General features: G+C 39.1%; 1 protein-coding gene across 6 annotated transcripts in view; it reads right to left on the bottom strand.

Annotated features, from left to right (window-relative positions):
* The window catches only part of Cntn4 (contactin 4), a 1007992-nt gene that overhangs the window by 85860 nt on the left and 906466 nt on the right, over window positions 1-15666 (bottom strand). For all 6 annotated transcript variants that reach the window (XM_042273735.2, XM_042273733.2, XM_042273730.2 and 3 more), the window contains one exon: window positions 6828-6955. In XM_042273735.2, the coding sequence (XP_042129669.1) occupies window positions 6828-6955 (128 nt within the window). The remainder of the gene's footprint in view (window positions 1-6827; window positions 6956-15666) is intronic.

The following is a 15666-nucleotide window of genomic DNA, read 5'->3' as shown; positions in this document are numbered from 1 at the left end:
ATTATTGATAGGAAATGTGCTGGAGGCCTCAGAATTTCATAAAAAACATCACGTTAATAGTAAAGGTTTAAAAAAGGATTTTTCCATAACCTGGCAACAAGCCAAAGAAATAATAAAGAAATGTCCTACTTGTTCCTTCTACAATCAGACGCCATTACCAGCAGGATGTAACCCAAAGGGTACTCAGAGAAATGAAATCTGGCAGATGGACGTGTTTCACTTTGCAGAATTTGGAAAATTGAAATATGTACACCACACTATCGATACTTATTCAGGATTTCAATGGGCAACTGCTTTGAGTTCTGAAAAAGCTGATTCTGTAATCACTCATTTGCTAGAAGTTATGGCCATCATGGGTATACCTGCGCAAATCAAAACTGACAATGCTCCATCATATGTCTCTGTTAAAATGAAACAGTTTTTTGCTTATTACAATATAAAGCATATTACAGGCATACCACATAATCCTACAGGTCAAGCAGTTATAGAAAGATCAAACAGAACTCTAAAGGATATGCTAAATAAACAGAAATGGGTAACAAAAACCCCCAGAAATAGACTGCATAATGCTCTTCTAACTTTGAATTTTCTGAATGCCAATGAGAAAGGAACAACAGCTGCAGAGAGACATTGGATAATAGAAAAAACTACAGAATTAAATCAGCCTATATACTTTAAGGATGTGCTGACCTCAGAATGGAAACCAGGGTATGTATTACATTGGGGACGTGGTTTTGCTTTTGTTTCTACAGGAGAAGATAAGCTGTGGGTACCATCAAAATTGATAAAGGTTCGATTTGAACAAGAGAGACCTCTTAATTAGAGGAGGTGATAGTTCATCAACCAGCATGAACATCCAATTTAAACTAACTTGTATCAATAAAACATGCCTTTTCATTTCATCAGATAATAACTTGCCAAAAAGGAACATCCCCAAAATTAGTCTTGGGGAAAGGTTTTTGTTTTTGTCTTTTAGGAGAATGAAGGTTAAGGAATCTGAAGAACACTGGACAAATGAGACAACTGAAGAAAAGGGACAAATCATCTATCCCAAGAAACAGAGTGAAACGGTGTATGGGTATATATTATCTAAAAAAATTTTATGTCTTCCTAAATGTTTGTTTCTGCTTTTCTCTAAAGATTTAACACTATTGGTCTTCTAACAGTCCCAGTTCAATTAAAATTTAAAGCTGACTTTGGAGTTGGAGAATGGCTCTCTCCTTCTTTAAAATCAAGCATGTTGTTAAAAGGAAAATGCAAACTCCCTGTATCATGCCAGAATAAGAGCCATTTCTGCTATGGTACAGGACAAAAGCAAAATTAATTAAGGGACTATTCTATTACTAATCTCAACTCTTTGATTCTATTCTGATTCTTTAAACTTTTCTCAAAGTATAAATTTTATATCAAAATTTACAAGATTAATATATATATATACATTTTAAACTTTGTTAAGATATGAATGGTCACATAGAGTACTAACTAATTCTAGAAAAAAGGCTAGCTGCATATATATGTTTTTGTGTTCGAGTCTCTTATCAGTTTTCTGCAGGAAATCATGGCCAGGCCTAACATCAACTGAAGTCTCCAGAAAGAAGATGGGGCCCCACAACAACAACAATTCCACGTGGACAATAATAATATCATTAAGCTGACAAACATCATCCACAGATCAGCTTTGAACTACAAGGTGCTCAGAGCAAATTTGAGATGACTAGCTGAGATGATCCAGTCTCAAAGACTACTTGAATAAGGACTTGAGATAAACCCTAAACTTTGGCATTATACACAGACTGGATAATGAAGGATATAGTTACCTCTCCTAGAATTTGACAATTAACCTAAAAATTTTCTTTCAGGATAAAGAAAACTTCGCCCATACCCAGCAGGAAGCAATTTTAAGAATACGACGCCCACATTCCCAAAGAGGTGGTGTGGGGCAGGTGGTTTTTTGGTCTTTTTAATGGGTTCTGGGTCTGGGATAATTTTCAGTATTTAGGGGGGTTGGTTACAAGTTATTGTCAAGGGTTAGGAAAAAGGCTAAGCAAAGGAGATTAGATTTAAGGTTCTTGTTTAAAAAAAAAAAAAAAAAAAAAAAGAAAGAAAGAAAGAAAGAAAGAAAGAAAGAAAGAAGGAAAGAAAGAAAAAAAAAAGAAAGAAAAGAGAAAGACAATTACTAGTTTTAAATACTTTACATTGGATTGAATTGTTTTATATTGTACACAAATTTGAAACTGATATTGTTAGAAAATGCTATATGTATATTTCTAATTGTATTTATTCCATCCATTTAACAATGTAATGCAAATTTCTGATCCTTGAATGCTATTATTATCAACTATTAGGATATAAAGAAATGAAAGTTAGTAGTTAGACATTACAATAGAACTTGTAGTCATATTAGATATGTTTTAAAAATTGAGCAGAGATGTTTTAGACAGGTCATCTTCAAACCCTTCAGAGATCTACAGAATATGGCATTTAAAATGTTTTAATAACTTAGAAAATTTTTCTTTTTTGAGACATGTCAGCTCCTGGCAGTACCAATCTACTTTAGAGAAAATATGGGCATTGAAGAAACTGCATATGGAGTCAACTTTCATTCTGGCAAAAGTTAGCCACTGGACAACAAAGTATCCTCGAATCAACAGGACAAAATGGACAGACAGATCACGAAACAAGGGACTACTGATTCTTGCCAAAACAAGTGTGGTTATGGCTTTATCAAAAGGCATCTTCTGAGGCCAGGACAATATGGCCCCATCCCTGAAGTGGCCTTCGCATCCGGAAAAGGTACGGTGCCCTTTTCTTCGAAGGCAGCTTAACAGGCAGAGGGCCGATGGATTCTGTTGTACAATGGAACAGCAGCTGAAAGCTCATGCCTCTCAAAAGTAGACTGGCATTTAATAGAGGGATGTGGAGAAGAAGGGGATGCTGAGATGAAGCCATATATACACAGCCAAGAAGAATGGACAGCTGAATTAAAAAACTGTCAACAATTTCCAGAATTTAAAATCCTGAATCATGACAGGACACTAGTGGAATTCAGGTGTTTCTGGTACGTGGACTGCTCTCACCCAATGTGAGGTTGAACTGTTGACCTTGTGTACATCCTACTTCACAAATGAGTCTGTCAGATACACTAAGCCTATAGGCTGAAGATGATGCCCCAACACTGCGGAGAAACCTCAGGTGACTGCCCAGGCAGCTGGCTGTTTCTGTCAACTCACAAAATTTTTTGGAAGTTGCTTGCATGCACTTCCTGTTTTTATTTTTGTTAGCTACTATTATTCCCTTCTTGGGTCTCTGAGGGAGTTGAAGATTAGTTAGTTATGGTTGAAGATTAGTTAGTTATAGTTGAAAATTAATTAGGATAGAAAGTACATTAGATACATCTTGGATTTACCAAAATAGGATAGATAATGGAATTATTTTCTCTGATTTGTCAAATACCTGTTTAGGTATTTATTACTTGTATATATTGTATATAGTTATTGTACTTTTGTATATAGTTTTTCTTTTGTTAGTCATAACCTTTTGCTTTTTTTCTTTTTATTAAAATAGAAAAGGGGAAATGTGGTGGTAATCTAATTGTATTGAAATATTATTTTGATTTGTACTGAAATATTAATTTGATTGTATGTTAATAAATAAAGTTGTCTGGGGGTCAGAGCTATTAGAGCCATAGCAAGAGTGTGGCGGTGGTGGCACACGCCTTTAATCCCATAGATATCTGTGTGTTCAGGGTCAGAGCTATTAGAGCCATAGCAAGAGTGTGGCGGTGGCAGCACACGCCTTTAATCCCATAAGATCTCTGTGCGTTCAGGGATACAGCCAGCATTGGAGACATATGCCTTTAAGACCTAGGGGGCTGTACATTCAGACAGTGACGAGGCAGTCATGTGTTTGGGTTTACAACCAATGAGAAGGCAGAACAACATACTTTAAAAATACGAACCGACAGGAGGTAGGTCTCTTTTCGCGAAGCTGGGACAGCAGGAGGAAGGGTGAGATTTTAGCTCTGAGCTCTGACCTCTCGGCTTTCTCTTTTACATTGTTTCTGTGTTTCTTATTTAATAAGACGGTTGGATACATCTACACCCTGCCTGGGAATTATGAATGTATGTCACCAGGCCTTGCTTTTAAAAATATGTGTTCTAGGGACTGAACACAGGTCCTTATGCTTGCCAGACTACCACTTTTTGATAGAGCTTCATTAGCCCAGTACTTAGAGTCAGAAAGCTCCATGCACACACCATAGGCAGGAAATCTTAATTCTATCCTATGTCTTTCTAAATCCACTAGAATTCACTCAAAAATGGCTCTGGAGGGGTAGTTCCTGTCTTCAGCAATGCACACACCACACTCACCACTTTGGCATATCCTTTTGTAACAATGAATACTTAATTCTCTTATGTATACTGACTTAATTAAATGTATTTTAACAGTGTTTTTTTTTTTAAATTCATTGCTATTGACAGAAAACTACTGTTTTCCTAACACACACCAAAACACATAAATGATTACTAAAATTAAAAACATTTAACAGTGAACTCCCTAAAACACTTGTACTATAGTTGAGGAACTACTGTTCCCATCTTTTTAGATGGCAAGAAATAAATTAATCTGTGATGATAAGTAAAAGCTATTATCTCAGCAGTATTTATATCTGTACAAACATGTGGTGGCCATGATATGCTTCATCATGGTATATCTGGAAGCTTTATGTTGTGGGGACATACAAGATGGCAGCAGAGAACTGTACAGTTCTCTGTCTTTCTTGTGGCATCATGGCATATGAATTCTGATGGGAAAATACCCTACTCTCCACAGTGAGGCAGGGAAATATGATTTCTATGTGTATCTTACTTTCCTTTTCTAATTATTCTACTGGATTAGAAACTTCATTAAGTGTTCAATGATTTAGAATGTGTACATAGCCATTTCATTATAATATGAATAACAACAATGTCAATAACAAAAACAACCACCACTATTTCTAGGCACTCCTTCTTATTACCACAGCCATGGAAACCATGCCAAGAGACCACCATGACTATTATCTCCATATAAAAGATATCACTCGCCGGGCGTGGTGGCGCACGCCTTTAATCCCAGCACTCGGGAGGCAGAGGCAGGCGGATCTTTGTGAGTTCGAGGCCAGCCTGGGCTACCAAGTGAGCTCCAGGAAAGGCGCAAAGCTACACAGAGAAACCCTGTCTCGAAAAAACCAAAAAAAAAAAAAAAAAAAAAAAAAAAGATATCACTCTAAGGTCATAGACATAGTAAGTGGAAGAAATGAGACTTAGGCACATCTCTTTGACTTTAATCTTGGTCTTTAATAATAATTTAACACAGTGTTCTGGAAATTCACTTATATCTGCATAAGTGGGATGTCATCCTAACAGGCTTGAACTTGACTACCAATCATCTCTGAAAGCTTGGGCTCTCTATCTTGGTCCTAGTCAACCCCTACATTTCTTCTGGCATCTAACATAACCATACATTAACAAAGGCTTTGAGCTGGAACTCTATGATATAAATATTAGCTACCCTCTTTTTCCTTTGCCCTGTGAAACAGAGTGAACCCACAGTTGTATGCCTATTCTACTGGCCTAGAGAATAATTAATAAACCAAAATAGTTGCAGTCCATCTAAGTACATAACTGAGTCTAACTAAATCTCTTTGGCTTCCAATTCTTCATTTGTACATATAAGTATATTCATGATAAAAAGACTTTCCAAGATGACAGAAAATTGCCAACTTTCAATGACCCTGACATATATAATGAGGTGGTTTTTTAGCTTCATCCTTAAGTTATAATTGAGGTAAATATTCTTTTTGAATATTTTTGCTTGCCTTAGGGTGTCTTACTTCAGAGAGGAAGCTACAAATAGGTCAGTAAGAAAGAATATGAAGCGTCTCATCAGCATGCATTGCACATCAGCAGGGGAAAATGGCCTCAACGTATTCTTGTAGAACCAGGGAGAACTTGCAGTCAGATGTCTGGGCTTACGTCCATCCATTTGTGGTGACCTCCAACAAGTCACCACACTGAGTGTTATTTTTATTCAAAGCACTACCTAGTTTCCTGCAACTAAAAAATCCTAAGACTGACTGACTGTGCAAGACACAAGGTGATAGAAATTCAAATGAAATGTAAATTAAGATCTCATCCTTTATAATTCTCAACACTTCCAGCAATGCCATGGTGTTGGGACAGTTCCACATTATGCGCTATGCCAAGAGCATAAAGGACTTTCAGTCGTGAAATATAAAGCACCTAGACTAAGAGATGAGGGACATTTGATTTCCTTAAAACTGACAGGGATGGCTGGGTGACTTAAGCAAAGCACAGAGGTGATCAAAACCCTTTATTACTTGGAGAAGCCATATCCGTATCTCTGAATACCCAGGGCAGCTCTTTGTAAAACTGCCAATGTCATTGTTTAAGCAATGTTTGCTAAAAATAGTACTTGAATCATGGGTTTTTAATTTGTTAGCACAGGGTTCCTCGACATGAATTTCAAACCTATAGAGACTTGAAAGAAATTTAATTAAAGGACTGCAGATAACATTCGTTACAATACTATAATAGACACAATGGCTGTAATTCTCAAATTGTATTGGATGATGCTGAAATAAGATAGTCTTTCAATCATATTCATTACCAACGGTTCTCGAAGGATTGTTAATCATATCATGTTTGCTGTGATGAATTAATCTAGCAACAGTGATATCTGTACATATTAATATGAACACTGCCATGTCTATAGATTCTATTATTAGAAGTGAAGACACATGAGCTCTTTGAGTTAGCCATTACCTTTCACGATCACATTCCCAGTACTGCTGGCGGTTCCAAAATGGTTAGTGGCTATACAGGTGTAACTTCCAGCATCCGATTTAGTCACATTGACAATTCTGAGGTTTCCATCTTCAGAAATGGTAATTCTGAAAGCCAAACAAATAAGCAAAATGTTGTGAAGTTCATCTCCTGAGAAACGACTTCTGTCATTCTGTTGCCTTTCACATTATAAATCATAGTTACATCATTTGACAGCCTTCTTTGTTTTTAGGAAGTTTGTCTACATATGCTAAACATTGGCATGTGTCATGTATTTAATGCTTTCCCTATTTTTCTTGCTAATCAGACTTTGGTTTGGATAATAATTATGAATATTAGATTGGTTGTAGCGATTCCTCTTTCTGTAATAACTCTGACCATACAATGCAAAGGGAAATCTTGAAGACTTCCATTACTTTTAAAACTGCTAATGAAAAATTAGAACATGGCATTGAGGAGGTAGCTCAGTTGGTGAAATGCTTGCCATGGAATGGTGAGGACCTGAGTTCCATTCCCAGAACCCATGTGAAAAGAGCGGGGTCAGGTGGCACAGGTTTATAATCCTAGCAGTAGGAAGGCAGAGGCAGGTGGATGCCTGACACTGACTGGTCAGCCAGTCTAGCTTGCCCAATGAGCTCCAAGCGAGTAAGAGACCTTGTCTTAAAAACTAAATTGGCCAACATGTGAGGAACAATCAAGGTTTACCCCTGGCCTCCACATGAACACCCTCATGCCCTCAGGAGCACTCTCTCTCTCTGTCTCTATCTCTGTCACACACACACACACACACACACACACACACACACACACACACACACACGCATCTCTTGCTTGTTTTATGTTTTGCTTTCAGTGACTTTTAGTCACACTTGTCCTTACAAGTTCCTAGAGTATTTCAGATCTGTTCCTACCTCAGGGCCTTTGAACTTGCTATTCTGCCAGACTTGGGAATTACTTCCCTTTGTTGGTTACTTGTCCTGTGTCTTCTGAGAGCAGGGACAGTGTTCATCTTATGATTTAACTTGCATCTGGTATATTGGAGAAAGTGGACTAAATGCCCTATAAACTGTTAAGTGGTAGAATGAATAGGTATGTAAGTAAATTCTATTCTAAGAATCAACATATGTTATGGGAATTTCACGTCGCCAGGCCACAGATGCTAGTAAATATTCTAGCCGAGAATCTAGAATGGGCAGAACTTCACTTAACAGAACTTGTGACTGGGCTTTTTTATTTTCAATAAACATAACTGAAGGTTTAAATTTACTGTGTTGCAGACCTGGTGTTTACTATTTCTTGGATAATGAAGCTATAGCTCTTCTCAGGGTCTGTTCCAGATTCTATGAGCAAGTTAGCTAGAGCATGAAAAACTTAACCAAGGATGATGGCATCACAAAGATGAGTGTTTATACATCACTCTTGCCAGCTCTGCTTGCCCAGCTTTGTTAACCTGTGGTCTTCTTGTCTATGAATCAGAACTTATTAAGCAAACCCAATTGGCTCTTGGAAAAAATAGGTTCTGTTTCTAACATGTTCCCTGGTATTTACCAGCCAGCAGTGTCTTTCATCTTTTTGTTTTATTGATTATTAATCAAATTATTTGTTGTTGTTCTGTTTTACTTTTTTTTTTTTGAGAAAGGGTCTCACTATATAGCCCAGGCTGGTCTTGTATTTCTGACCCCAGTGCTGGAATTATAGGTGAGTACTAGAACACCTGGCCTCTTTCATCTTGAAACATGAACTATTATTTAGTCCCTTCAACAAATGGTGGGTTGGGATAGACCAAACTCTCTTCAGTACTTTCATTTTATATTGTAGTCAAGTCAGCCTATAAAAAAACTAAGTCATCTCAAATCAATGGAGACGGCACAGAGAGGCAGCTAGAGTGTTGTGGTTGATTGGTCTGTACCAGTGGATGGTGTGTGTGGCTGCATTGCTTTCTGCTGGAGGCCTGGAGTCAGGGACAGTGGCTTCTGGGCTGAGATAGAAGCCCTGTGGAGGCTAAGAAGCCATGTTGGAACCATGGCCATTATGGTGGTAGTAGCTTCTGGCAGCTGAGCTGAAAGGGCTGCCTTGGTACTTGTATGTTTTATGTTTTACAAGCCACAAAACCTATGGAGACTCAATTAAGGAAAAGTTTTCAACATAACCAAAACCTGCCCTTAGCAATGGTTGTGGTCCTAATGAGTTTGAGTCACAATCACACAAGAGGAAGCAGGCTAAAAACTAGGCACAGGACCTATTTGCAACACACGGAGAAAAGGAGCTGCTCATTGGAGACTTCTGTTTCTAAATCATCCAGGCAAAGAAGGATGTAGGAACCCAAACCAACAAAGCTTAGTGGAACTAATAGAAGATCAAGCAATAAAGTCAGGTAATGTATCTACACAAGCTCTATATAAGGCTGAGCCTGTCAACACCTGCCATGGAAGGGGGTCCCACCTTTCCCTGTGGATTTGTACTCAGTCAATGGTTGATGTGTGAGAGAGAGGCATGTTTTCTTTAGTGGTGCAGGCACCAATAAGGTACCCATGCTCCTTTAAATAAGCCATTACTCATACTCCTGTAAACAACCTTAATGAAAGTCATTGAGCCGTATACACAGGACATGAAGGTCGAAAGAGGGAGAGTTTAGAAGAGGAGGGGCATTAGCTAAAGCAGGATTGGGGGGAAGGGCAATAGGAAATGAATGCGATTAAAATACATCATGTACACAAATGAATATGTCAGAAAAAAGATCATTATTATGTACAAAAAATGTAGTAAATAATGATGAAGTTCCTATTAGTTTTATACATAGATAATACTTCCTGTAAAAATTCCTCAAAGCTATGGTTTTTAAAAGCATTCTTCCTTCAGCTAAATCAAAGCCTTGGTTGAAAACACAAAGATGCAGACAGGAAGCCTTCTGCTCACTCATTCTCTGACACATGCAGTTCCTCACTGAGCAGCATTTGATTCCTTATTTACCAGAGAGCGGATGTACTGACTAAAGTGGAATGGCGATCACATCTTAATTACCTCAATAATAACAAAAATAGCTTTCAAGGACTTAATCATATTCCTAGTTACGAGACAATTTGCTGGAAATTGAGAAATGTCAGCATACAATAACTCAGTAAATAGGGTGGCCTTCATATTTTGGATGTGAATTCATCTAACATGAGGTAGATGAGCCGGAGGCATAGTAAACACTCAGAGGTTTACTTTCAATAAACGAAGGTCTATTAATGGATTGTTTAAATTAAAACAGTATCATTGTAATTCTAAAATCCTAAAGCTATTGCCTAAATTAAACCATACTATGCAAACCTATGGATCAGGAAGGGGCAGAGGACTTCCCAGAAAATTACTTGGGCCCTAGGCTGACCCTGACACATGTCAAGTGTATAAATTGACCACAGTATTTATGGTAAAAGACAAGGCAGCTCAACCTTTTCAGAACTGATATTTTGGACTAGATGAGTCTTAGTCTTCGGGAAGGACACCAAGCAGAATACTAGGGCTCTTTCAGCCCCATCCCTTCATCCCCCTATGTTCAGACAATCAAAAAGGCTTGAGGGGACCTGTCCTTGGAAAGAGGGCAAATTTAACTTCTAGTTGAGAACTGGTCTAAGTCAATTTGTTATTTCAGTGACTGGCATTGGTTCCATTCCATGCTTTACCTATCCCAATGTTATTTACAAATAATAAATAAATAAATAAATAAATAAATAAAGAAAGAAAGAAAGAAAGAAAGACTTAGAATATTAGAATTGACATGAGGGGGTGCCAGTGAGGGAGATCATTTGTAGGTGAGACACCTTCAGTAGCCTTCACTAAATCATGTCATCTGGCTGTGATTCTTTATCCTTCCTTGGTGTAATCTACATTAGGGGGCAATCTGATGTTCTCAGGATGGTTCTCTTACAACACAGTTTAGTGACTAAGAAGACAAATTCTGAACCTAAACTCAAATCTCACTCCTAGTTTTGAGCTGTGTCATTTTGAGTAAACCTGTATCTCTGTACATCAAGTTTCTTATTTGAGCAAACAGACTAATAAAAACTATGTCTTATAGGTTGTTGGTAAGATTTGCAGTATTTAGAAAAATGTGTGGTACATCAAATAACCCTAATAGGTGAATTGGTCTCATCAGTGGTGATCTACATCCCTCCTGGACCCATTGCATCAAGTATCTATAAAAAAACAAAAAAACAAACAAAAAAAACCTGCTTACATTAAGACAACTGGAGAGTAGTTCTGCCATTTAACAAACCATATGGGTGACACTAAGTAGTCACAGAATAGTGATGAAATATGAGTGCCATTCATGGATATTTAATAACCACCCCTCAGACAGTATCCCTCCTGGAGGGAGGAAGGTGGCTCATAAGACTTAGCGAACAGCCTTACAAGTATGAAAGGAAGCTCTGAAACTTACAGGTTTCACAAGGCTCTTCCCCACGATTAACGAAGCAAGAAATAGGTGCCTGGGGAAGAAACTGAACAGCCCAGCTTCTTGGAGAAGATACTATTGCATCCACAGAGTCCCCCCTGCAAGTGATGCATTGAACTCCTGGACTGCAGTTTTCTTGAATTGCTACCCATCCTGGGTGGGTGGGTGGGGGGACTTTTCAATGACTCTGTGCCTTTGAGTCCCTGCACCTGTAAGCAACTCCTCCCCAACACTCCTTGAAGACATTCCAATGAGCTCATTGTTTCACCAAGCTGACCTTTGGAGTATCATTTCTTTGGACTATTTTGGATGTTCTATCTAGAATAGGATGTTTCTTCACTTCTCTTCCAGAAAAATTAGCAAAACCGGTTTCAACCACATAGTTAAGTTTTCAATAAATGCAATATTAATTTAAACAGGACAATGCCTCTGGAAATAATGTTACCACATTATAGACCATCCATTTCCAGGAGTGGAATTGTTGTGCCCAGATCGTAACCCCCAGAGAGACCACCAAGGACGAGCATACCAGAATGCAAAAGCAAGGTTTACTTCTGCTGCAAGTCATGACAGGGAACTCATCTCAAGCCATCTCAAGTGAGGCAGGGAAGAGTTACTCTTTCTTGGGGAAGTTAGTTTTTATAGGCAAAACCCATAAAATTTCTTAGAGGGGAGGGGGTTAATATGGTCCATCCTTGATTGGTCCAGCTTTTCCCAGGCCTGGACTTTATCTTATTCTAGCTTATCTGTTTGCCCTGTCAGGAGTTTTTACAACTCATCTCCAGGGTCTGGTCATGTTATCTCTGGAGAGGGGCATCTTGTAGTTAATTGGTTACCATCAGACATCCTGACTCTGTTCTTTTGAGTTCCTGGGGCTGGTGCCATCATTTCTGGGGACTTGAAACTGGCCTGGGTCTATCTATATTGAGATATCTTTGTCTAAGGCCCCCTTTTTGAAACAATAGAGTGAGGGTCTTGTTGTGCCTAGATCGAGTCCCCAAAGCCACCACTGGAGACTTTAGGTACAGAATACAAAAGTAAGGTGTATTCTAAGTTTACAAGCCTCCAGAGAGACTCTTCCAAATCTCTCACTCACAGCAGGGAGGTTAGAAGGAGCGCTCCCCTTTGTTTGTCAGGCTAGTTCTTAAAGGCACAGACCATGTAATTTATTTTAACCTGCCTCCCTTTTTTTAAGTCTTTTGGTCGAATATCCTGACTCTGTGTTTTCCAAAGTCTCTGTAGCAGATACAGCCACCTGGGGAAAAGGGGTCTAAGTTCTTATCTACGCTTAGGAATCCTGGTTTAAGCTTCTCTTTGTCTGTAGGGGATAGAGTGGGGGGTTTTACTGAGGTATCACAGAATGGCCACTACTTTTCCAATAAGGGAGTTGTTTTTCATAACCCTAGCTATAAGAAGAGAAGGGGCCAGGTTAGGCTGACCAGGAAACCCTGTTCTCTTCTCTTTAGTGATTAGTTTAAGGATACACGTGCCACCCAAACCAGAGTCTGTCTGAGGAGACAACCTTTTTCTGCTGAATTCTACACTCAGGAGCTATAAAACTGGAACTTCACCTGCCATAGAAAGAAAGCAATTCTTAAGGAAGTCAAACAAAGAGACTGAGAGAGGAAAGACAGAGGGGCCAGCCCCTCACGCCAGTGTCCGGCTTCTGATTCTGTCCATGCCTAAGGCCAACAGCTTAGGAACCCATGATATAAGAATCAATAATTGAAGATGCCCGAAATGGAGTTTTCAGACCATAAAAATGGAAGAATGAAATCTCTTCAAGAAATTTCTGAAGTTATCTGGACGATTGTGGATATGAGAGTGGCAGGCAGGGGATGGGTGTCTGCCAGTGAGCTTGTGGTGGCTGCTCTTCATATTGCGAACAAACTGATGAAGCTCATTACCATAGAATAGTGACAGAATATTGGCTGTGGGGGAAATGGACCTTATGTTTCCTCATATATGATTGTATCTTGCACTTTTAGCTACTTATTTATACACTAAATGACTCTAAGTTCACAAATTGACTTGTTGCTTTAAATTTGCTTTCTGAGATTTTGTGGTGTGTGTGTGTGTGTGTGTGTGTGTGTGTGTGTGTGTGTGTGTGTGTGTGACATGTACTTGTTCATATGTGTACATGTGTTTGGAAGTCAGAGGCCAAAATCAGGTAACTTCTTTAATTGAATTTTACCTGATTTTTTGACACAACATCCCTCAGTGAAACTAGAGCTCACATGGACAATCTCAAGGAACTTTTAGGTAGCATCCAATATTAATATTTATTTAGACACTTGTTTCCTTTTAAATTGGATGCCATGCCAACTATCAAAACAGGAAAAACAAAGCAACAACAATCAAGTTCTTTAAAGACTAATTCTATATTAATTTTCTTGAAAATTTAAAAAGTTTTATTTATTTAATTTTTTAAGTGTATGAGAGTTTTGCATGTATATATGTGCACCATGTGTGTGCCAGGTGACTGCAGAGGTCAGAAGAGGACATTGAGTCCCTGGAACTAGAGTTACAGATAGTTTGGAGTCACCATATGGGTGCTGGGAAATGAACCCAGCTCCTCTGTAAGAGCAAGAAGTGTCCTTAACCATTGAGCCATCTTTCTAGACCTCTCAGTGAGACTGCAACATTTCCCTGGTGCTCCATCTCACATGAGCTTTCCCATTTTAGTCTATTGATTGACCCTGAGGTTGATGTTGAACTCCGAGCTCCTCCTAAGGCTTATGAATAGTGATAGAACCAGATAAAAAGGATTGAAAAATGTAAATCCATCCTCGGCTTAGAATAGGTCAGTCCTGACCTACCAGTGGGCTTTTGAAGACATCGCTGATAACAGCAGAGAAAAGTCAAAGATGATAAAGTATCAAGTAATAAAAACAAGGGTGTGACACGGAACTCAATTGTCTCTATGTGAGGAGAGGTCATCTAATTCACAACACAGTAAATTACCTATACCACACAGAAGTGTTTGCTCCCCTCCTGTCACCAGAGGTTTCAAATGCGGGGAGGACAGGAGCAGATCTGGAATTATGAGATAAATTGAATCTTTCTTAGTCTGAGGCTCTGGGTTGCAGCCATTGAAGAGCTGACCTTGTCAGCCCTGTAAATCAAAAATAGTCTGGGGACAGGGGACCTTTAAAAGTGCTGAATCTTTTCTTTTGGGGGGCTTTAGCAGCAGATGACAAAAGCTGCCAACTCCACAATATTCTATCACCCCAAAGGGAAGGTTGATCCCAGAATGGTGACCTGTAATTCTTATGAGCAGTTGTGCGTGGAGGCCCTGCTGCTAGGGAGAGAGGCGGGTATCCTCATTTGCCTGTGAGTCACTTTGAAATACCTCCTTGTAATTAAATCTCTTTACACTACAACTTAGCTACTTTCCTTCTGCAATAGGGAGAACTATGGAGCGAGAACATCATTTTAATAAATAGAAAGGCATTATAACAATCTTCATCTCTCTTTTATATGTGTTCATATATATGTTCCAAAAGCCTGAAAACAAAACAATAGATCTATACATTGCACAGTGGGTTACTGTTCCTGAAAAGGCAACATACATACTGTTAGGCATTGCTACCTGTCAGCTCAGGAAAACTCGTGGGATGGTAGCATTGTCACATAAGGCTTGGCTCCAGATGTGAGTGGACTGCAAGCTTCAGGGACCACATTAGGCACAATTAAGACATACATCCTCTTAACTAGGGGTCTCCCATGCCTTTTGTTGAGAGATACCAGAGAGTGTGTCAATTGTCCCCTCATTGTGAGATCAAAGGTTGCCTAGCCCTATACATACGTTCATTCTGTATTAAATAATCTCTTAATTCAAATAATTGAGATATTTAATGCAAAACTAACTGTGACAAATAGGAAAACAGGGTGTTATAGGGAACACTTTCCTTCAGGGCAACAACAGCCTGGAGAACAGCAGTGGCTTTAGGGATCAGATGAACTTCTCATTAAAGTTCCTACCTGGCCTCTGTGGATCCTGCAGATTGTTAGCTCCTTGGTTTCCACTGCTACCATTGTCAAGTACTTGGAGCAGGAGTTGGGGCAGCCTTCCGGCATAAAGCTACAAGTCCCCCCTCCCCCTTTAGCTCTCTGTGCAGACTTACCCTACAGAAAATAGTGCAGCAGAAGGGGAGGTTAGTAACCTTCCCAAAGTTTCATATACCAAGTAGCTTTACCAGGTCTACTTAGATGCCCACCTCTCCCTCTTTCCTAGCTTCTGGTGGTGACTGGTGACCACCCTTGTTGTCCCTTATCTTGTGCAGACATCTCTGAGTACTCTGATTCTGTTATTACATAATATCTTCTCTATGTGTCCTGCACATCACCTTCCCCTGTGCATGTTTCTGCAGTCAAATT

Source organism: Peromyscus maniculatus, chromosome 3, assembly GCF_049852395.1.
Source record: "Peromyscus maniculatus bairdii isolate BWxNUB_F1_BW_parent chromosome 3, HU_Pman_BW_mat_3.1, whole genome shotgun sequence".
Taxonomy (NCBI): domain Eukaryota; kingdom Metazoa; phylum Chordata; class Mammalia; order Rodentia; family Cricetidae; genus Peromyscus; species Peromyscus maniculatus.
Note: the sequence above shows the minus strand (reverse complement) of the source record. Positions and strands in the feature narration are given on the sequence as shown.